General features: G+C 39.3%; 2 protein-coding genes across 2 annotated transcripts in view; one reads left to right on the top strand and one right to left on the bottom strand.

Annotated features, from left to right (window-relative positions):
* Positions 1-9,611, bottom strand: part of LOC307255466 (double-stranded RNA-specific editase B2-like) — a gene marked incomplete at both ends in the record, with an annotated part of 34,044 nt that extends 24,433 nt beyond the window's left edge. The window contains one exon of the mRNA XM_080034150.1: positions 9,539-9,611. Within this exon, the coding sequence (XP_079890276.1) occupies positions 9,539-9,611 (73 nt within the window). The remainder of the gene's footprint in view (positions 1-9,538) is intronic.
* Positions 9,612-16,859: 7,248 nt separating this feature from the next.
* On the top strand, positions 16,860-19,721 carry LOC307255853 (tripartite motif-containing protein 16-like; the record flags this gene model as incomplete). The annotated part of the gene is made up of 1 exon (XM_080034659.1): positions 16,860-19,721. One exon carries the CDS (start codon positions 16,860-16,862, stop codon positions 18,528-18,530), a length of 1,671 nt encoding a protein of 556 aa, XP_079890785.1. The 3' UTR covers positions 18,531-19,721.
* Positions 19,722-24,442: the final 4,721 nt, after the last annotated feature.

Here is a 24,442-nt window from a genome sequence, read left to right on the forward strand (position 1 = left end):
CTATGATCAGATGATCACCTTTAAAACCAAGGGTAAGCTGGTACTGATAACTGCATTCAGGGGAACTTGAGCACTATCAGATACAAATTTCCTGCAAAAGTTTAAAAAATGTATTACATCGAAACAAGCAATTCGGTGCTCACAAAATATGTAGCAGGAATGATGTCGCCTTTTAGGATTCACCAGAAACCTTCGTCCACTTGTTTTCTTTGGTCCCTCCCCTATGGTCCCTCCCTGACACGCTCTACACCAACAAAGTCGGTGCCAAAGTGAATGGACAGTCCCAACAGCCAATAAGAACGAAGAATCGGAGCCTCGCTCTGATTGGTCAAAGTGCACATGAGCGGTGCACTACAGCTATGATGTCCGAGTAGTTAAGGAGTAAGACTTGAGGTCAAATGGGGTTTCCCAATCCAAGAGTAAGCCAATAGTGATAATGACGGGACAAGGCCAATCTTTTGACACTCAAATTGAGGGTTTACACAACGACAAGGCAATCAGCGACAGTTGAGAATTCCATCGAGAAAGTGGACCATGGCTGTGATGGCCGAGAGGTTAAGGCGTTGGACTCGAAATCCAATGGGGTTTCCCCGCGCAGGTTCGAACCCTGCTCACAGCGAGGCCTGACTTTAAGAATCTTGTGAACTTTAATCCTGTAGAACAGGGTTATGACAATGAACCTGGGCCCGGTTTCCCGATAACGTCCGCTCTTAGCGCGCTACGAAGACTCCTACGTTATAACTTACCAAAGTTGTTTACCTCTATAGTCGTGGTTCCCGAACGGTCTCTTAGGAGAAACACTCCTTACGTCGTTCGTACATGGCGCTGTCCAGAAAAAGAGTTCTGAATTCGACTGTTCATGAAAGAGCTGTGATGGCCGAGAGGTTAAGGCGTTGGACTCGAAATCCAATGGGGTTTCCCCGCGCAGGTTCGAACCCTGCTCACAGCGATACCTGACTTTAAGGATCTTTGTTCTTCATGTACCTTGAAAACTTAAATCCTATATAAGTCGGTTATGACAATTAACTAGTCATAGTGCTCCCAAATAGGTAGCACTATGAGCAGAGAGGGAAAACTGAGATCTAAGGTTACTTAGATACTTTACAGACATCCCGCTCGATCTTTTGAAGTTCAGCTTGAGAGGGGTATCAAAAAATGATCTCAGAGAATTGGTTCGATATCAGGCCATGTCAGTGCCATTGCAGGGAATTTTCATGAGCATTCCATTGGCTTTGTCCCAAGCTGTGATAGCCGTTAGTGATACTGATTGGACTTTGAGGTCAATCTGTTGACACTTTAGCTGTGTCTCAATCGAGGGGCTGCATCCTTCTAAGGACGCGGTCTACACGGTCTATGAAGGCCATAGCCCGTGAAGGCCGAATCGAAGGCCGAACGAGCGTTGTTAAATGAGACGGTCTCCGTTTACGAGCATTTCCGGTTTGCGTAACAAGCCGTTACCTTGCGCAGGCTGCGGCCCCTTAAATGAGACACAGCCTCAGTTTGAGGGTTATCACTACGACTAGGAAAATCGTGATATGACTGTTGGATCTTGGGCGTGTTGGCATGAACCAGATGTGGCCAAAGCAGCTGTGATGGCCGAGAGGTTAAGGCGTTGGACTCGAAATCCAATGGGGTTTCCCCGCGCAGGTTCGAACCCTGCTCACAGCGATACCTGACTTTAAGGATCTTTGTTCTTCATGTACCTTGAAAACTTAAATCCTATATAAGTCGGTTATGACAATTAACTAGTCAGAGTGCTCCCAAATAGGTAGCACTATGAGCAGAGAGGGAAAACTGAGATCTAAGGTTACTTAGATACTTTACAGACATCCCGCTCGATCTTTTGAAGTTCAGCTTGAGAGGGGTATCAAAAAATGATCTCAGAGAATTGGTTCGATATCAGGCCATGTCAGTGCCATTGCAGGGAATTTTCATGAGCATTCCATTGGCTTTGTCCCAAGCTGTGATAGCCGTTAGTGATACTGATTGGACTTTGAGGTCAATCTGTTGACACTTTAGCTGTGTCTCAATCGAGGGGCTGCATCCTTCTAAGGACGCGGTCTACACGGTCTATGAAGGCCATAGCCCGTGAAGGCCGAATCGAAGGCCGAACGAGCGTTGTTAAATGAGACGGTCTCCGTTTACGAGCATTTCCGGTTTGCGTAACAAGCCGTTACCTTGCGCAGGCTGCGGCCCCTTAAATGAGACACAGCCTCAGTTTGAGGGTTATCACTACGACTAGGAAAATCGTGATATGACTGTTGGATCTTGGGCGTGTTGGCATGAACCAGATGAGGCCAAAGCAGCTGTGATGGCCGAGAGGTTAAGGCGTTGGACTCGAAATCCAATGGGGTTTCCCCGCGCAGGTTCGAACCCTGCTCACAGCGAGGACTGAAGAATCTTCGATTTGTTTACCTTGTAAGAAGACATAATCCTAGTCATTACGCGTTTGCTCCTAAAAAGACGTGGACGTGATAGCCAAGTGGTAAAACTTAAAATCCAAGGATCTCTGACAATGGCCTGACTTCATGGTAAATCTACTGATGTTCAGTTTGAAAGATATCACAACGCTTAAGCACTCAATGATATGACTGTTCCAATGTGGTCATCTTGGTTGATTCAAACTATGAACAATATGAACACACCATACTAGAATCAATTGAACTCCACAGTGTCTGAAGGGTGGCGTAGTGGGTATGGCGCGTACCATCTAGGATCAGTCCTTTTCGAGGTGGTTGCGGCTTTGAATCGCGGCTTTACTGCATGTCATCCCCCTCTCTCTCCCCATTTCCACTCTTTACTCTCTCCTCTCAACTATCAATAAAAGGTTAAAATACCTTAAGAAAAATACTTAAAAAATATCCACAGTGACCCACCAGATATGTATATGTAGGTTCAAATTCTGTTCATTCAACAAAGGAAGCATATAGAGTGTGTACAGTGTGTACTAAGGGCCTACATCAACAACAACATTGAGAGACATCCTTTATGCAGTATGTTTAGAATGGTCCACATTGCACAACATATGATCTAAATGCTGATTCAGTTGTGAGAGGGAAGTAGAGAGACTTAACTGGGGAAGAAACGAAAACCTGAAGTCTGAAATCAAAGCAGCGGCTCGATTGAAACAACCTCTTAGCCACAGAGTTGACACTTCAGATGAGAATTATCTGATTGTGTTTGGAATAGAAAAATGTTTTTGTATGCTGCTACAATTCTGGCAACATTTCTGCTTTCACATCATCCAACCAGAGTCTCATTGACCCTCAGTATGATTACTATGAAGCAGCTGTGACGGCCGAGTGGTTAAAGCTTTGAAGATTGGGACTTGAAATCCAATGTTTGAATGCTGTTACACGAGTACACAAGATAACAGGACGACAAAGTGACACTCTGCAATCAGGCTTCAAAATCCTTAAAGCTGCATTGTGTAGAATTTCGGGTTTTATTTCCTAGCAGATTTTGTAGAAAGTAATTATAATATCCATAAGTACATTTAATTTAGTGCATAATAGCTGATTTTTTTTTTTTTAATTATTATTTTTTCCCTTAGAAAGGGTCTCATATATGTCCATATTTCTGCACATCTTGGACCAAGGCCTAGTGCCGCCATCTTGAAAGTGTCATAGTTGGAATGTCATCAGGTGCGTTGTTTAAAATTTAGAATTGTTCTTGTCCTTGAAGGCCACTGTAGCTTCTGTTATTATTCGAAAGGGTTGGGGTTACCCAGGGAGCGCTGCATTCTAGAACTTTCTAGAACTTTCTTGATGATGTCATATTACACACTGCACCTTTAAAGTGTGTGACTATAACAATAAAAAAATGTTCAGCAATAAATCTGGTCAAAAAAGGAAAATCTGCATCAGAATGTCTTACCTCATCAACCTTCATATTTTTGATCGCTGGCTGATGAGCAGCAGAATAGAATCTTTGCTATTGTCGTAAGGCGTTTCCGTATGGGTGAAGTAGTCCTTTAACCTCCTTGTACTAACATGTATATTTTACTGAGTAGAGGCTAAGCATTGCTGCACTTGGTTGAAAGGTATTAAGCTCAAACACATAACACACCTACTTAGCTACACGATTATCTGCACATATGTCTTAAGTTAAAATTGGTCAAAGAATGTAGTTTAGTAAATTATACAATATTTCCCTTCTGAAATGTAGAGCGGAAAGAGACTTGAGGCAGTGGTGGATGATGTCATCTTTAGTAACTATAGCTTCTTGTCCTTGATGGCCACCGTAGCTTCTGTAAATTCTCCCCAAAGTGGAGGGGTGAGCAAGGGAGCGTTGCAAATATTTTCCTAATTTCACTTTCACAAAATAATAATTTGTGTCACAGCACCATTTAAAATCTAAACTCTTATTATTTTAAAGACTTTATCCAGCTTTCCAATTTTTCCAAATGTAGCAGTATCTGAATTTCGAACATTGCTTCAACCAACCACATTTGCATATTTACACACACTGAGTTTCATTAATTTATCGTCTGATTCAATTGTTGCACTCGATAGTTTGGGATTAATCTATAGATCCACAACAACAAACATTATCCCCCCCCTCCCCTCTTTGCAGTAAAAACAAACCACAAATCTTTTCTTAAGTCTCGATTTAGTTCAGTGGTGAAACTCATCAAATCACAACAAAGCCGGGCAGAGCTAAACGTCCGCTTTCCAAATCAACAGACTGATGATCACTATTTTGGAAGTGAGTGATGAAATTGTTGCACCGAAACATATGGTAATCCGCGATGAAATTGCAATGAGAGATAATAACAATGAAAGCAATAATCTATGGCAGGCTGTTGACTGCTCACAATGGCCCCGTTTCAACTTTTAATGCCCCTCGCCCGGCTGCTGCACTGTCACACTGCTTTATCAGTTTGAGAGAGAGATTCGGTTTTCATTGGTCTATAATTGGGGGACTGTTGTCTGTGAATTATTGGCCGTTTTGGTTGTTAATTCATTTAGGCAAAAGAGTTCTGGTTAAAAGCTATATGAGCATTTACATTTGATGAAAAAGTCACCAATAGAATGCTCCGGTGGTGTAGTGGTTAGAGCGTCTAGCATTTAGGCTCAGTTGTTGTCGCAGGTTCAAATCCGACCTGTGGACCTCTACTTCATGTCATCCCCCCTCTCTCTCTACCCATTTCAACTCTGTCACTATTTACTTCAAATAAGTTTACAATATATATATTTTTTAAGTCCCCAACAGACTCATTCAGATCCTTAATTCATGCTAACTTTAAATAAAGAAGACTGAAGAAATGCATCTGTTTCTCTCATTGTCAGCCCTCCCTAAAGACAACATTTAATTCACCCACTATAAGAATTCAAGTCAAGTTAATCTTATTTACACAGCCCAGTATGGTAAATAGCAATTTGACAACACTTTATTTTCCAGTATGCAGAAAAAATGACATATTTCACCTCTAATATAACTTTTTTCTCTTGTATATTCAGCAGCACCAGTTGGGATCAACACTCAGACCCTGTTAGCAGCCGTTCCCAGGAGGAAATGGGACCCCTAACCCTGGCAGAGTTAGTGCCCCACTTTACCCCGCTGAGCGCCGCTGCAATTAAGTTAAATGGGCAACAGCACACAAACCATATTGCTAATGTTTTCACGGAGACAGAGCCTTTAGAGAAGTGCGGAGATTGCCGGATCCATCAGTGGAATTGCACACTGACATGCCCCACTAAGTTTGACTGCACAGAGAGCTGCGACAGAGCTCACTTATCCAAAAAAATGCATCTGATATATACAGATATGTTCCATAACGCATGACGTGCATTCAGAAATATAACACACAACAGACACCAGCTGTTTGTTCCATGCTGGAAAAATCATAATCCTCACTGAAAGCTGGACAATCTCATGTTTTTTTTAGGCTAAATTTTTCTAGCCAAAAATATGACAGACAGTTAGTTACAATGGACTAAAATTTGAGCAACAGAAGGGGATTTTACAGCCAACCCCTTATTGTCATCTGTACACACAGAAAAGCCCTTATTAACAAAATCATCCCATAATAGGCTTTGTCCAGTGATTACTTACATCATTTGAGTTTTCACAAAAGCTAAAAATAAATGTTGCAGTAAACAAGTCGTTTTTCTTGTGAGCAGCAACTTTTCTATGACTTTCTTTCAGTGTAAAATTAACAACTGCTGCACATTCAACAAAGCCATTCAAATGATATTTAAAGGTGCAGTGTGTAGTATCTGAATATTTAGTGGCATCTAGTGCGGAAAGTTCTAGAATCCAACGCTCCCTAGGTAACCCCTTCCTTTTGAATAATAACAGAAGCTACAGTGGCCAGTTTACGTTTGTCCATTCTGTGCTACTGTAGAATCATAGCCGGTCAAAATGGCGGCCTCCATGTATGGGGGGGGGGGGGAGACCCACTGTTATGTAGATATAAAAGGTTCAGTCTAAGGAAAAAATATTTTATTTATATTATTTTTCCTCATAGATTACCTGTAAAAGCAAACGAGACCATCAGTGAATCAGAATGCTGTTTCTACATATAGTATCAATGCCTTTGCTCTGATCTGAATCCCCACCAAATCAGACCAAACGATTTACAGCAGGCAGACGAGAAAAGCCGAATGGTACGGTGTCCAAAGGGGGCGCTAGAATCAACACAGGCAAGGCAAGGCAAGGCAAGTTTATTTCTATAGCACAATTCAGACACAAGGCCATTCATTCAAAGTGCTTTACAGGGGCACAAAATACATCAAGATAAGACATTACATTATAATATAAACTAACTCTTGGTCATCTTAACTCTTTCTTAGCTATGTTATATTATATTATGGAATGTTATCTTACCATGCCAATTATCTACATCTGATCATATCCATGTCCTATTTTACAAATCCATTAACACACATTAAACAATGGGGCCCCCTGTGTAGCCTATAAGCAGGTTAAATGCATTCATCTCCATTTCAGTTCTTCAATCCAGATTAGAATATAATTATTGTCCCCCCCCCTTCCCGCCCCCCCCAAAAACACTGAGTTTAGCAACATCTTCTAGATCGTTTAAATCTCAGTGTGTATGATAAATGAGTAATGACAGCCTACGTTAAAGCACAGTTCATTGTTAGATACCGTGGCAGGCAGTGTTAGTTAAGTGCATTCTTGCTCCTAAAATAATGGGATTTGAAGGGAGCTATATAGAGAGATGATTTTCTGAAAGCATTTATATTTCAAAGAGGACACACACACACACACACACACACACACGCTTTTTCTACTTCGGCGGCGCTGCTGCTGCTGTGTACAACAAAAAGGCCAATGGGTCATTATTGAAAGTGGAATAGGCTTAGCGCACTTTGAATAACGATGGATTTAATATTACAAAAGCCATCGCTGAATAATCTGCAGCATTTACTAAAGGATTAGCATGAGGAGAACAATGCCAGTTTAATCCTAAAAGGGACTGACCTGTTGTCCAGATGACTGTAATTATGATTACCATAGCCTGGTGTTATGAGACATTTCACTTAGGCACACACACACACACACAAAGGCACGCACACACACACACACAAAGGCACGCACGCACACACACACACAAAGGCACGCTCACTCACACAAACACACACTCACACACACAAAGGCACGCACGCACACACAAAGACATGCATGCACACACACACAAAGGCACGCACGCGCACACAAAGACATGCATGCACACACACACGAAGCCACAAGACTTTCGTTGACTATCTGATTTACCTGTGTTGGTATTTTTGAACATAGTGTGTGTGAGTGTGTGTATATGTGTGTGTGTGTGTGTATATGTGTGTGTGTGTGTGTGTGTGTGTGTGTGTGTGTGCGTAATTAAGCAGATATAAACATAAACTGACACCATTGTGACTTATTTTACCTTAAAGGGGATTTGAAGATCAGGCAAAGGTCATAAATATCTAAAAATATTTAACTTTTTAGAGCAAAGAAAATGTATATCAACTTTATTCATAACTTTGTGTTAATATTGGAAATATATAACTAATTATGGGCACATTTGCGTATCTTTAAAAATGTAGATGTTGGATAATTATTTATTTTTTCTCTCAACACTGTCCTGATACCCCTCCATGCATTGCTGTTTAAATAAACTGACTTTGAGTTTCATTTGAATTAATAAGAATAGAATATCTGACCACAAATATCCCAAAAAATTAGCATTGAGAGCTTAAAGACCTATTTCACCAGTTGACATATGAAGGTGTATTGAACTCTGAGATCCTATGTTGTATAAATGTGCAACATTTTTAGAAATCGGTTCATCTTAGCCTGAGAAACGGCAGAAAGAGTGTTTTATGGTCTCACCCTTCATTTTCCCATGTGTGACATCACACATGGTAAAATATAGGGTTAGGATAAACAGGACAGCTAGGCCAAGGGAAGACTGAGGGAAGAAAAACCTCTTTCATTATATTATAATAGCGATTTTATAATGATAGAACGCCGGTTCCGTATGGGTGAAGTATTCCTTTAACAGAGTGCTGTGTTGACGTGCAGTTTTCACGCAGAGGGGTCTTGTCTCTCTAACAGACGATCCAATCAGTTCAGCCTCAGTGAGCGAAACAATACATTCATATTTCTGTCCCCACTAACAACTGAAGAGCAAACCCAAACACACACAACAAGAAATGTCGGCTTGAACTTAATTGTAATGAAAAATTGTAATTTCCTCATACTTTTGAATCCAGTCTAACATTACAACTGTCATGATTTTGCTCTGCTCACAAAGGTTTCACTTAAACGATAAGATAATTTCTGCCTCCATAAAAACATTACAACATATAAAAAACTCATTATTAAAGCACAAATACTGCAAGAAGATTGAAGTATTTTTGAAAAAAATATATTTGGGAGTCACACACTATATAAACTGTAGCTAAGACGTAATGTATTGACTAGTGTCTCCTTGAATCTTTACATTTAAAAGAGGGCTTCACCCACTATAAGAACTGTATAACTACTGTACATGCAACTACAAAAATCTGCCCAAAAAATAAACAGTCATTGTCTGTTGCTCCGGTCTGCCATTGACATGACTCCTCATGAGTGCACTTTTTGTAGGTTTCTTTGAAAGAAAACTTCAGTTAAAATGAATGAAATGTAGAGACATGTAAGCCTGAATATGAATGTATCTACTGTACACATATGCAACAACAAAAAACAACAACGTGTGGAAGACATATATTCACTAGTATAAACCCACCACCTTAATATAAATATTGGTAATAAGAATCACAATGACATTCTCCATATAAACTTAATCGAACACAAACTCAAAAAAGAGGAGAGCTTCATACACTTTAAGAACTGCAATTAAGTCATTGTATGTGAGGAAATTTGTCTCGTCGCGTGTGCACTAAATTCTTTAATTGTGGATAGTAAATTTGACTGAAAAAAAAACTTTACATATTGAAATAGATTCACTGTAAACCTATTACATTAATATAAATATTGGTAATTTATCAGTACATTCTCAACGTAATAAACTTGATCAAACACCAACCTTTGCCGGTACATCTCCTCCTTCTCCTCTTCCTCTTGGTCTTGACTTGTATTTCCCGCTCAGATCTCTCCATGTTCCCGCTGTAGGTCGGGTCCACTGGTACCAACATTCAACAGATTTCTTCCTATCTTAATTTTCCCAGCAGTTTATCCACAAGAAAAGTGAATTCCGGCACACTGTCTTACTGGCAAAAATAGGTTTCAAACAATGGCAACGGTACTAGGTTTCGGTAGGCTACTACACCTTCATTAGACTGAAAGAAGGAAGCTTGCACCGGTGTCGTTAAACCAAATTTCTTCCTATCTTAATTTTCCCAGTAGTTTTATCCACTGTTAAGCAACGTCTGAAGCTAAAAATCGCTCAGAGAGATTCAGAAAGAGCAGCTGTGCAGTGGGAAGCTCTGTATCACAATGACTGACTTCTCCACACTGCTACCGGCTTTATACGGCTTAGGCTGTGACATCACGAGAGAGAGGGAGAGAGATATATAAAAGGTGGAGTCACTGATTCTGGAGACAATGCTTGTTGTCAAAATCACTTTTAGCCAAAATCAGTGAATATCTCCTCACAGTGCACTGAAAAAAAACAGTGTTAATACACACACAGCCTAGGCTCTGTAAACTGGTATGTAAACAAAGGGGGCCAACCGTAGCTAGCAACATACCTGTTTACAGAGCCTAGGATGTGTTTGAATACTGGATTTTTTTCAATGCACACACAGTACTGACAGGTAGTGGATCGTGAGGGGATATTCACTGTTTGTGACAAAAAGTGATTTTGACAACAAGCGTTCTCCAGAATCGCTGACAAGTTCTTGCACTTTTATTTCAAATATTCACTTTGGAAACCTTGAAAAGAAATTAATCAATTTACCATTGCATTCTGTTAGCATGCTTTTGAACTCACGTATAATAGAACCGGTTCAAAACTGTTAAAAGAAACTATTGTGTATTTAAATTTCATGCATTTTCGTTTACTTTTTTAAATAAGAATTGCTGTAAGGTTTACTTCTCTTACACAGAATACCAACAACAGCAACAACAAATATTGTGTTCAGAAGCAGTATCGCGTATCGGTATCTGTAGATGACCAAATCCAGGAATCAGAATCTAATCGGAACTGAAAAAAGTGATTTGGTGCATTTCAAATGGTTGTATCTAAAAATATGTTTATTTTGACCATGATATACTTTAGTATATCAGTTATGATCACTCACTGTAATAGATGATATCATAATAATAGATGGAAACATGGTATCTTCACTCTGATTGGGCAAGAAAAACAGTCAGATGACGAGAGAAGCCAACAGTTGGAGAATATTACAGTTTTTCTGTAAAAGTTGCTTTGGTGCTTTTCTCAGATCAGAATGAAAATTCTCATAACTATTAGTTCAACCTCCGCAACATTTAGTCATTTGAGCACATCATAGTAGCAATTTCTCCTTCCTCTGAACAAATTGCAAATGCTTTTGGACATGCATCAGTTGCTTTCATACAATTCTCTGCTGTTTTATAACATTGTCATTTGCTTATGTCATGTCAGTCAGAATTAACCATACTTATGGATGCTGAATAGTCATTCCAAATAAAACTAATAGTCTTCATTTCATTGCTTGAGTCATTACATACAAAATTGTTGAACTAATTATCAAATTCTGTCAAGCAAATTGTATACCTTTTCTTTATCATAGATCTTTTCCTCGCTGCATTGCAAGGGATAATATCCGTTGTGATGTGGATGAAAATATGTGGCCAGACAGACAGGAACATCTGGATGTGCCAGAATGATTTACCTGTATATGTTCAGTTACAATATGTCCTGTTATATTGTTCACATTTGTGCACAGCTCTACCAAAAGGGTGTTTTTTTATGTTTGTTCTAAATAAGTCACTGAAGTGTATTTTTCTTTTGCACAATGCTGTAGAATTGCAAAGAGCATATACAGTAAAAATGTGAAACATACGTATTCAGTGTCTTGTACTCACTTACTCCCCTAACTACAGCAATGTGTAACTTTACTGTAGTTTTCAAATGGCTGTACAAGTAGTGTATAGTGCTGTCTTGAGCATTTTCAGGTAGTGTCACGAGTTCTGACCTTTTTTTTTGCATTGGAAAACACTGAGAGAATAAACTGTCATAATGAAAACATGTTCATAAACGATGGTGTCAAGACTTCTCATTTTGATGACACTGGCAGTTTCATTGACATGAATACTTGCTTTTGAGGAATAGACTATCCATTTTGAGCAAGTGACGTACTTTTGCAGGTTATCCACTAGGTTTTGCAGTTTGCACTAATTATTTTGAGAAATGCACTAACTGCTGTGCAAATGTTAATAGTGATGTGAGAAAAGCACCAAAGCGACTGAGAAAAACTGTATATAGGTCACCACCCAATTTACTGTAAAGAGTTAACCACACATAAATATATGTACGGTATTATATGTATGTTGTATAAGCAGCGGTTATGAATACTGCATGCATGCGTGTGATATGCAACTTTCACATTCTTAAATGGAAATGCTTCAAACATTTAAGCTTCTGCAGCTGTGTTAGCGAGATGGATAGATAGATAGATAGATAGATAGATAGATAGATAGATAGATAGATAGATAGATAGATAGATAGATAGATAGATAGATAGATAGATACAGTAGATAGATAGATGGATAGATACAGTAGATATATAGATGGATAGATACAGTAGATAGATAGATAGATAGATAGATGGATGTAGTAAATACATAAAAAGATAGATGATTGATAGGTAAAATAGCATACTATATTCATTAAAATCAAGTGTTGAACTAGTAATAATAATTCACATCTTCGACAAAAAAACACCAAAATGGATTTTAATAGGTGACAACATCAAAAATGAAACACAGAACACAACAAAGACACAACATTCTGTATACCTAATACTAGACTATTCACCCCTCATTTGCATTATAATAGTAATTTTGCATAATCTTCCCCACTTCAACTTTACTTCCAATTAACAGTTAATCCCTGCCAATCACCGTCCCTAAACTGATAATTTTATTTTTCTGCGCAACATCCAAGCTAAGATTCAAATCTCTGTTTTGCTCCAAAACATAATTTTATTGTTGCTATCGTCACATTTCAACACTACCACACACACACACACACACACACGCACACGCACACGCACACGCACACGCACACGCACACACACACACACACACACACACACACACACACACACACACACTAATTTCCATTCTATTGGTATGAAGGTTTCCAGTGACTGACTCCCTCTGCGGAGGATTAGCGAGACGCCATAGCATCTCTTTGTTTATCTCCAGGTGTGGGCCTTTTGGGAATCACATTTCTTCTCAAGTATTTCACCTCACTGACTCTTAGAGCTCTTGTATGATTATCAATTTCCTTTTTATAATCACCTGCCTTTAATCATCATGTTTTAGAAGTAAATCTGTAGCTGGAACTCTCCTACATTGATTGGACTTCCTTTAGAAAGATAATTCTTAAATGTTGCTGGTGGTGTTTAATTTATTATTTGTAGGCTATATATATTGTATACATTTATATATATTTTTACATTATAATTTATTTAAAAAATTTTTTATATACAGTTTAATTGGTCTTTTTTTTAAGATACTTTTGCTTTATTAGATAGATTTGGAGAGACAGAGTTGAAATGGGGCAAAGAGGGGAAGACATGCAGTGAACTGACCTGGGCGGGATTCGAACCCGGGTCTGCTGCTTTTAATTGATTGAAGTCATTTCTGTAGGTAGCGTATGTAAGTGGGAACCGGATACACATCCAAAGTTCAAAGAAAAATATCAAAATAGTTTTTATCTTTTACCGACGCCGTGTGTGGACAAACACATGGCACCTTATGACGAACTACATTTTTCAGAGAGAAACTTTGTAAATCATTCACAACAGGAGGGTTAAGATGCGATAAAGTGGATGTGAGACGTTAGCATCACGCAGACGCAACAGAGAGGCTATTACTATGTCAGATGGAAAACAGATAGATTGTGCTGTATGTGTCCTGTGGCTAAGATCCCACAGGGCAAAGACAATGAGACACCTTCCAAAAAAAAAAAAAAAAAACAATCTCAACATCTCAACAGCAAATAGGACACAACAACCTCCCTGTGTCTTGCTCCAGGCCAAACATTATACTGTACATTATCTCCATCTGACTGTTTCACTGTTGCAGCCCACGGCAACGCTCTCCACGGATTTCTACACTCGCTTTTGTAGAGTGAGGAAGATTTGGCTGCTTGTACCAGATAAATGAAGGTGTGTTGTGTAGTCACCTGGACATATTTGTCACATTACAAAATTAGCATATTTATGTTTTTCTGTTTGTCTCTGTAGCACTTTATTTTACTAGTGTTGTGTGTGTGTGTGTGTGTGTGTGTGTGTGTACAGGAATCTTTGTGAGGACCAATTTAAGCTTTTAACCATCGGAGTGTGGACATTTTTGTAAAGTGAGGACATCTTGGCTGGTCCTCTCTTCTTCAAAAGGCTGTTTGAGGGTTAACACTAGGTTTTAAGGTTCAGGTATGAATTAGGTTTATGTTAGGGTTAGTGTAAGGGTTGGGGTTAGGCATTTAGTTCTGATGGTTAGGGTTAGGGAAAGGGGCTAGGCTAGGGAATGCATTATGTTAATGTAGTCCTCACAATGATAGAAGTACAAGAAGGTGTGTATGAGTGAGTGACTGCGCGAGTTTGAGTATGAGTTTGTGTGTGTGTGTGTGTGTGTGTGTGTGTGTGTGTGTGTGTGTGTGTGTGTGTGTAGGTAGATGAGAGATGAGAGGTGCTGCATTAGTTTTATTGTTTTTGAGAGCGCTGCCGTGAAGTCATCCACCCTCGGTCACGCCTGACTGAAGTGACGGGGAGTTTCATTACGCTGTGAAATAACGATCAGGCCGTGATTAAGTTGATTAGATTCTATGAATATTTGAAAGGCGAAACCAACTTACTGATTAAATATTTACTGGTGGTTTCCTTCCTGACAGACTGGGAGAGATCGTATCACATCTCCCAAATGACTAGTGGAAGGTCTTAACGCTTCAGCACTGCACTAAAATATCATCATATCATATAACTGTAATTTAAGTGAATGTTAATCAGGTCTTTTTATGGTCAGGTTTAATTAACTTTTATTTAGTTGTTTACATTGGATAATGTATGTATTTTGGTTTATTATAGTGTAGTAATAATAATGGACACACTAACAAATATTTTAGAGAAACACTATAATTTAATGTTAAAGGCCTACTTCACCGGTTTGAATATGAAGGTGTATTGAATTCTGAGATCCTATGTAGTATAAATGTGCGAAAAAAATTGAAATTGGTTCATCCTAGCCTGGGAAAAGGCAGAAAGAGTGTTTTTTTTAACACTATATTTCTCTTTCTCGTGACATCACAGAAAGAGAAATATAGGGTTAAAAAAAATATTACTTTGTAAATATTACTGTGATGTCTTTTACTGTGACATCACAGTAATATTTACAAAGTACGTTTTTATACACATTTATACTACATAGGATCTCAGAATTCAATACACCTTCATATTCAAACCGGTGAAGTAGGCTTTTAATAGAAATTTAATTTATGTAACAATAAATTGCTGATGCAAACATTTGTTGAAGTAGTCAGATACTTTAGTAGTAGTATCAATAGGCCTACATCACTGTAAAGAGACTTAGCACAATAAACTTAAGCACAGTCATTGAGTAAATGCACTTAAGTGTCCACTGAAAATAAACTGTCACATTTACCATTTGAAATGTTTATTTTTGCTACTGTCTCAGAATGTCTGTAACAAGCCCCTTGATGCGGCATCATCTAAGAAATGGGACACTGGCGGCTCCAAGTGGCAACAAGAGGTAACTGTGAAGTCAATGGATTTTCAAGCTTGTTGATATTATGGAGCCATAAGTGACACCGATTAATACCAATGTTCTACAACAGCCTGATGTTGGTCAGGTGTTGGTTTTTGCTCATGATCACATTGTGCAACCTGGCCCACAATCCAGTGCGCACCAGAAGTGACGTCACATCGATGGAGTGTTGTGTCTTGAGAGGGGATATGTGCAAAGACAAATTTCAATGACGCCTTGTGTTAATTGACAAATAAAGCAACTTAGGTTGAATATATATTATTTAAAAAAAATTCTCATACTAGGTACACTTGATCAACTGTGGATTTCCATTGCAGCCTATTACAGCATTTAAGGCTTAGTTTCAATGTCAGTACATTTTCTTTTGATTGAATGCAGAACTCCTTTAACGATTTTGTCCTCTGTTTGATTTCAATAGGATTTGTGACTAGAAAGGACAGTGAGTCAGCAAATTGTCATGATGTCATGGTGTAAATAGAACAGGTAAATGTGAGGAAGAAAACACACCCTGAATCTGGCAAACAACTCCTCCTGGAATGACGTAAAGCGTGTTAACCCCTCCTATTACTACCTGCTCTCAAAGACAGTCAACTCCACTCTGTCCATATATGTCATTGTTCCCTCCCCTTCACATCTACAGTTTGAAGATTAACAGAGTACAAACAAGTTGCATTTCTGAGCAAGTGAAACTCAGACAGTCGCTGACACTGAGAGGTGAAATGACGCAGAAAGAAGTTCAGTTGGACAGGGAGCTAATTTGGCCCTTAATCTAACTACCGGTTAGATTCAGGAGTATCTGAGGGTGTGCTTATCACAGGTGGAGGTGGTGCTGACCCAGACATTTAGCCAAAAATCTGATATGATTACTAAGTTAAATATTATTAATTTAGATAATTTTCTCATACTAGGTACACTTGTGTGATCCTTATGATAAACCATAGATTCCCATTGTAGACAATAAGTGCATTTAATGTAGGGCTTAGTTCCAAAGTCAGTTAATTTTAGTTCAGTAGAAGGGACAACTCCTTTAATGACTGAATAATTCCTCTTTGTGTGATTTCAATATGTATTTTGACTTGAAAAGACCGTGAGTCAGCTAATTGTCATGCTGTAACAATGTAGATATACTGGGGAATTGTGAGCAACAGAGCACACCCTGAATCTTTCAAACCGAAGAATGACTCGCAGCTTGATAACCACTCCCCCTTCTCCCTGTTATCAAACACAGCCGGCTCCACTCTGTCCATATATGTCTTTGAACCCTCCCCTTTAGATATAAAGTTTGAGAGGATGGGTGGAACCAAGCTGACTGGCCCCATTATTGGCTCAAACACATGTTGTTCAGATCAGAGTTCAAACTACCTGCAGTTCTCAGGAAGTGAAACTCAGACAGTCACTGACTGAGAGGTGAAATGGCGCAGAAAGGAGTTCAGCTCGACCGAGACATAATTTGCTGTTCGATATGTCTGGATTTTCTGAAGGATCCGGTGACTGTCGCCTGTGGACACAGCTACTGTATGAACTGTATTAACACCCACTGGGATAAAGAGGATGAGAAGGAAATCTACAGCTGCCCTCAGTGTAGGCACACATTCACAACAAGGCCTGTGCTGTTGAAAAACACCATGTTAGCAGACTTGGTGGAGGAAATGAAGACGACTGGACTCCAAGCTGCTCCTGTTGATTTCTGCTATGCTGGACCTGAAGATGTGGCCTGTGATTTCTGCACTGGGAGAAAACTGAAAGCCCTTAAGTCCTGTCTGGTCTGTATGATATCTTACTGTGAGAAACACCTCCAGCCTCACTATGAATCTCCTGCTTTTAAGAAACACAAGCTGGTGGAGCCCTCCAAGAAGCTCCAGGAGAACCTCTGCTCTCGTCATGATGAGGTGATGAAGATGTTCTGCCGTACTGATCAGCAGTGTATCTGTTATCTCTGCTCTGTGGATGAACATAAAGGCCACGACACAGTGTCAGCTGCAGCAGAAAGGACTGAGAGGCAGAAAGAGCTCGATGTGAGTCGACAAAACATCCAGCAGAGAATCCAGGACGGAGAGAAAAATGTGAAGGTTCTTCAACAGGAGTTGGACGCTATCAATGGCTCTGCTGATAAAGCAGTGGAGCACAGTGAGAAGACCTTCACCGAGCTGATCTGTCTCATCCTGCAAAGAAGTTCTGTGATTCAGCAGGTCAGATCCCAACAAGAGACTGAAGTGAGTCGAGTCAAAGATCTTCAGGAGAAGCTGGAGCAGGAGATCACTGAGCTGAAGAGGAAAGACGATGAGCTGAAGACGCTGTCACTCACAGAGGATCACAACCAGTTTCTACACAACTACCGCCCACTGCCACTGCCACCACTCAGTGAAGCTACACACTCATCCAGCATCAGCATCCATGCTCTAAATTACTTTGGCGACGTGACAGCGGCTGTGTCAGAAGCCAAAAATGTACTGCAGGACGTTCTGAGAGGGACATGGAGAAATAACACACGGCCTATGACCGAAGTGAAGGTTCTACTGCCACAACCAGAGCCCAAGACCAGAGCTGACTTCTTAAAATATTCACATGAAATCACACTGGATCCAAACACGGCGCACACAAGGCTGTTATTATCTGAGGAAAACAGAAAAGCAACAGTAACGAGAGAAGACCAGCCCTATTCCGATCACCCAGACAGATTCACCAACAGGTGTCAGGTCCTGAGTAAAGAGAGTCTGACTGGTTATTGTTACTGGGAGGTGGAGAAAGGCAATGCAGGACTATCAGTAGCAGTATCATACAAAGACAATGACACTGTAAATGAAATATTTGGAGGGAATGACAAATCTTGGGCATTAGGTTTTTACAAAGGTCGGTATGATTTTAAAAATAACGATATCAAAACTCCCGTCTCAGGTCCTAAGTCCTCCAGAGTAGGAGTGTACCTGGATCACAGTGCAGGTATTCTGTCCTTCTACAGCATCTCTGAAACCATGGAGATGACTCTCCTCCACAGAGTCCAGACCACATTCACTCAGCCTCTGTATGCTGGATTTCTTCTTAACGGTCCCGATGGAAACACTGCTGAGATCTGTAAGCTTTAGAAAAACTAACTCCACAGCAAACATGTTTTTGCACGATGAAATGCAGAATGCATCATTCCTGCAGGATGAGGATTTTCCCAGGAAAACGCTACAGGATAAACGTTTCAACCTGTAAAAAAAAACGTTATTTCATTGAATGATTGTTCTGATGTAGAGTTAGTTTAGTTTAATTTTGTTTTAATATTTTAGTAGGATATTGGGTCTAAAGTACGAAATATATTTTGTTTAAATGCTCATTCCTCAGATCTTTTAGGGTACAATATTTGAGTAAATTTGATTAACTATTTTTTATATGTTTAAAGGTAAGGTGTAAGCATGCATAGTATGTTAACAGTTGAGCTGGAGTTAAATTATAATTTAGATAATAAGCATCGTTGCATTTATGTTTTTTTTCAATGTGTAATTCAACTGTTGTCTTCTATCCTGCTCCCAGCTTTTTGCAGATAGGTCTGCCACTTGAGGTCAGTCTTTACATGTGTATTCCACAATCACATACTCAGGGCTGCTTTACTACCATTTACAATGCAGTATATGGCCAAAAGTATGTGGACACCCTTGGCACTTTTTGTGTGGTGCTTTTTGTCATTGTTTGGTCTTGGCCCCTTGATTCCAGTTAAGTGAATTTTTGACGGTAGTATCAGTGTGAAAAAGACAATCTGTTTTCAAATGAGAAAAAAAACACATATCTTGTTTGGGTGTCCACATACTTTTGGTCATGTAGTATATGTCGACATCAGCATAGTTGGCTTTTATGCAAATAGAAATTTCAGCACATAAATGTTAAAGATGACCACCCCACATGTCAGGTGGATGTGGATGTCATGTGTGGCAGGTGTCAAAATGCTTTTGGGTGTGTGGTGCGTTATACAAATTTTTGGCTACAAACGTAAATAATGTTAATGAAATAATAATCAAAAGGAGTTGTTTATTTAAAATCAATATTTGTTTTGTTTGATTTCTGTTAAGTTGCTTTTTGACATTTTGAACTTTGACAGACAGAAGAAATGTCAACATGTTTATTGTTAATATCCTCTTAACTGCTACTGATGTAACAGTTAAGAATTATTATATTTTCTATTATTGATCAGTAGAACTTTTGCTTTCTGATTTGACAGATTTAAATTATAAAAAATGTTCCATATGCACATATGCTTACAGTCTATGCTTATAGTTCTTGTTATGCTTGGTTTAACCTGCTCTCATGTTGAAATGTACAGTATATATTGTGGGAAGGGCTTACTTAATAAAAATCACACCTTGATGTTTAAGAGATATTGGATTATTTCCTTTCTTTCTCTCCTAAAATGTTCCAGTGTTTTACTTTTCTGCAGCCAACACATTTTTATGCTGTCAATCAAACAATGATGTGATATTTAAGACAAAGCTTCAGTCCTCAAAGTCTTGTTTTACAGTTAAAAGGATGGAAATGTGTATACATTGGTTTGTTAAAAAACAATAGCCTAATGGAGATTACATCACTCACGAAACCATGTACCTACTATCTTTTGAAATAAGAATAAAAAAATTAAATGAGTAATCATGGCATAAAACCAATGATCCTAGACAAATAGGTTTCTCTTTTTCTATATGTATGATATTAAGTGTCTGAGTGACCTCCAAAAAAGCGCTATATCAAATACTATCAATTATTATTATTGATCAGGTCCTGAGTACAGACAGTCTGGCTGGTTGTTGTTACTGGGAGGTGGAGAAAGGCAATGCAGGACTATCAGTCGGAATATCACACAAAGACAATGACACTGTAAATGAAATATTTGGAGGGAATGACAAATCTTGGGCATTAGGTTTTTACAAAGGTCGATATGATTTTAAGAATAACAATATCACAACTGCCATCCCAGGTCCTCGGTCCTCCAGATTAGGAGTGTACCTGGATCATAGTGCAGGTATTCTGTCCTTCTACAGCATCTCTAAAACCATGGAGATGACTCAACTCCACACAGTCCAGACCATGTTCACTCAAATTTGCATCAAATATTCCACTTCCACATTAGAGCAACGAGAATCCTTAAGCTATTGTTTTTTTTTAGAATGTAGCCTTGACGTAATAGGTCGCGGTGGACAGTCTCATATTTGTGCAGCACGCTGTTTATTATTAATATAACGGCCCGTCATCAGACCATATGTATCCGGATGGTTTTGTACACATCGATCGCTCCATCAAATCCAAGTCAGAACTTTTTGTATGGGCAGAGATCGTTTTTTTAAGTGTCTTTATAAAGTTTCTTGTTAAACCTTAGTGTAGACTATACTGTTTCCTTATCACCGGGCCGCGGTGTGTTGTTTTGGGTGCGTCTCCACCGCCATGCGTAAATGCAGTTATGACAGCTGTCGGGAGGAAAAAGAAAAAAAAATCATCTGACGAACGTGAGTAAACACGAAAACCTTTTTGCTGTGCTTTCTGAGCCGACCTAATTAGCTCTCTCCCTCTTTTATTAGCCCACACCTAGGCCTACACACACGTTAATTCTCACACATTATAGCTACAAGTCCAAGTGGTGGGCAATTCTGGTGCCGACTAGTAAGGCAGCGGACGTTAACGGACAATGCATCCTTAATAAATTCACGTCAGGAACGCCGCCTGTGCGCTTGCTTGTGCACGTGTCATCTCATTAGCATCTGTACTTTGGCCACGGCACACCTCTCCCAGGTGGCCGTGGCCAAGGGGCTGTTCCGTGCTGGAATACGGATGGCGTGGTCACACTAGGCCAAACGTTCTAGACTTTAGTATGCTAATAAGCTTTGGCACGGGGCCGCGGCCCTAGTGTGAGTGGCCCCTCAGCCTCTGTTTGCAGGATTTCTTCTTAACGGCCCTGATGGAAACACTGCTGAGATCTGTAAGCCTCAGTAGAAAAAGTAACTCCACAGCAAACATTGATAATTCTAAGTGCAAGAGTAGTTGACACTTCAGTGCACTTTGCCATGATGCCTGTCACTTACACTAACTCTGCAGCTACTGTTAAGTTGTTGCACACTAGAAATGCAGAATGCATCATTTCTGCAGGATGAGGATTTTCCAAGGGAAAAGCTACAATAGAAATGTTTCAACCTGTAAAAATGTTTTTATTTCACTGGATGCTGTTTCATGTTTGGTAATGGCATTGTATTATTTAAATGTCAAAAACTGAAAAAAAAAATTGGGAACGTTGATTGATTCATAAAGTTGCTGTTCTTTGATTGTTATTGATCTGACATTCACCTTATGTACTGATGTAGAGTTAGTTAATATTTTATTAGGAATTTGGGTCTAAAGTACGAAATATACTCTTTTTGAATGCCCATTTCTCAGGTTTTTTAGGGTACAATACTTGAGTCAATTTGACTAATTTCATGTTGTAATGTGAGTTGTTAGCATGCATATTATTGAATCAGTCTAGCTCAAACTTAAATCACAATTTAGTAAACAATAATTGTTGCGTTGATGTCTAATGTGGTTTTCATTCAACTGCTATCTTCTATCCTGCTCTGTCAGCTCTTTGCAGATTTTCCATCCGCCACATGAGGTCAGTCTTTACATGTGAATTCCACTATCACATACTCAGGGCTGCTCTACTGCCATTTACAATGCAGTATATGGCCAAAAGTAGGTGGACACCTCTGGCATTATGGTGTGTTGCACTTTTTCATGGTTTGTATTATTGGTTCCAGTTTAGTGAATTGTTGACAGTAACAGTGTGGAAAGGGCACTTAGGGGCCAATCACACTAGGGCCACGAGCAGTGTGAGCACAGGCCAGCGGGGGGAGTGGGGAGGGGGGGGAATCGTGCTGAATCGTGCTGAGCACGGAACAGGCAAAAGGCACTAGTGTGAACATGTCAGTGTTCCCTCGGGGGGAAAAAACACATCCATACAGAAAGGGTTTTTCCCCAGTTTGGTGAGGTAGAACTTGAACTTGAAGTTAAATTACCTTAAATCATCCAACATCCCAATCGGACTTCTCCAATTTGTCTAAATGTGAGAAAATCCCCTTGATAGGGTGTCCACATTCTTTTAGCCATATAGTCTATGTCGAGTCGACATCAGCATAGTTGGCTTTTATGCAAATAGAAATGAATAAATGTTTCAGATGACCATCGCGCGTGAATGTAATGTGCAAAGGGGTCAACATACCTATGGCTGTGTGATGTACTTAACAATGTTTTTGTAAAGGGCTCAACGCTAAGGTTTTTTTTCACTTGCCCGGTCGGGCAAGTGGGTCTGAATTCTACTTGCCCGAAGTAAATTTTTACTGGCCCCTATACAATTTTTTTTTCTATTAGGCGTGTTCAAATAATTGTTATATTTGCTCTTTATTGACAATGTATAAACAAATCATGGACAGTATTATAGATGAGTTAAGGGTCATACTGAAAGTGGAGGCTATTATTCAAATATTATTTGAGTTGGAACATTTGTCATTTTTTTGTTTCTAAACCTACAATAACTGCAAACAAGACATGTTTTATACAAACAAAAATCATGTAAAGAACTTTAACAGCACTTATTTTTATTTGTTTTACTTTATTCCTTTTACAACAGCAATTCTTTAAAACTTCTTTCTGCAAACATTTTTTTAGGCCTACAACAATCCGTTTTAATATTTTTTTTCTACTATAGGCTATTATTTTAATGTGTGTATGAGTGATTTTGATTTGATTCAAAATCTCAAAATTTGGCTCAGGGCAGGCTGTTTTGAACACTTTTCCAGTAGCTTACTTTTAAGCTTCCACTGTCTCATGGTATGTGAAGTCAGACACCTCTGGGCCATTTATTGAGATCTATGCAGGCTGTAAAGATGTTCCTCTGATAACTGTTGCTGATGTTTGTGTTGAACTGCACATTAACTGCTATGCTACTAGGCTAGCAGCAGAGCTAACGTTAGCATCCTCACTACTACTAGATTCACGTTGGGTGCATAATGCATTTAAAAAACGCGGATATTTTCGCTGCTTTTCAGACGGTCGGGGTCGACTTCACTCCATTTATAATGTACTCGTTGGCTTTTGGACTTTCTGTCACACCAACCTACTGCGTGTAGTTCTCTTCTGGGTGTGTGTGTGCTCACCGGTGTTGTGCCGAGTCTGCGTGTGTATGTGTGTGTGTATCGGCAGTGGAGCCCCGCCCCCCCTTCACAAAACGGAGCAGAGAGGAGAGGAGAGATGCAACGTTGCAGACACTACGCGCACAAAAATTAGCGTTAATGTAATAATTAGCACCAGTTAAATATGAAAATAGACCATAGATAGATAACTTGTATTTGGCGATTCAAAAAAATTAAATAAGAAATATGATTTTTTTTTTTATTATTTAAGAATTTCAGCGGAACCTCCTGGTTGCCCGGTCGGGCATGCCAGTTGTCATAGTTACTGGCCCGACATGGCATTTTACTTGCCCCGGGACGTCGGGCAATCCTTATTGTTGAGCCCTGAAAGGTAAACAATATTAATAAATATTTGTTGGTAAGAGTTGTTTAAATAGAGTTGAATATATATTATTCTTAATAATTTTCTCATACTGGGTACACTTGATCAACTGTGGATTTCCATTGGAGCCAATTACAGCTTTAATTTAATTATTTAAGGCTTAGTTTCAATGTCAGTTAATTTTCTTTTCATAGAATGCAGAACTCCTTTAACGAGTATTTTCTCTTTGTTTGATTTCAATATGTATTGTGACTAGAAAGGACAGTGAGTCAGCACATTGTCATGATGTCATGATGTAAATAGAACGGGTAAATGTGAGGAACAAATCACACCCTGAATCTGGCAAACCACTCCTCCTGGAATGAAGTAAAGCTTGTTAACCCCTCCCTTCTACTACCTGCTCTCAAAGACAGTCAACTCCACTCTGTCCATATATGTCCTTGTTCCCTCCCCTTCACATCTACAGTTGAAAGATTAACACGGTTTAAGC

Source organism: Ammodytes marinus, assembly GCF_949987685.1.
Source record: "Ammodytes marinus genome assembly, chromosome: 9".
NCBI lineage: Eukaryota > Metazoa > Chordata > Actinopteri > Uranoscopiformes > Ammodytidae > Ammodytes > Ammodytes marinus.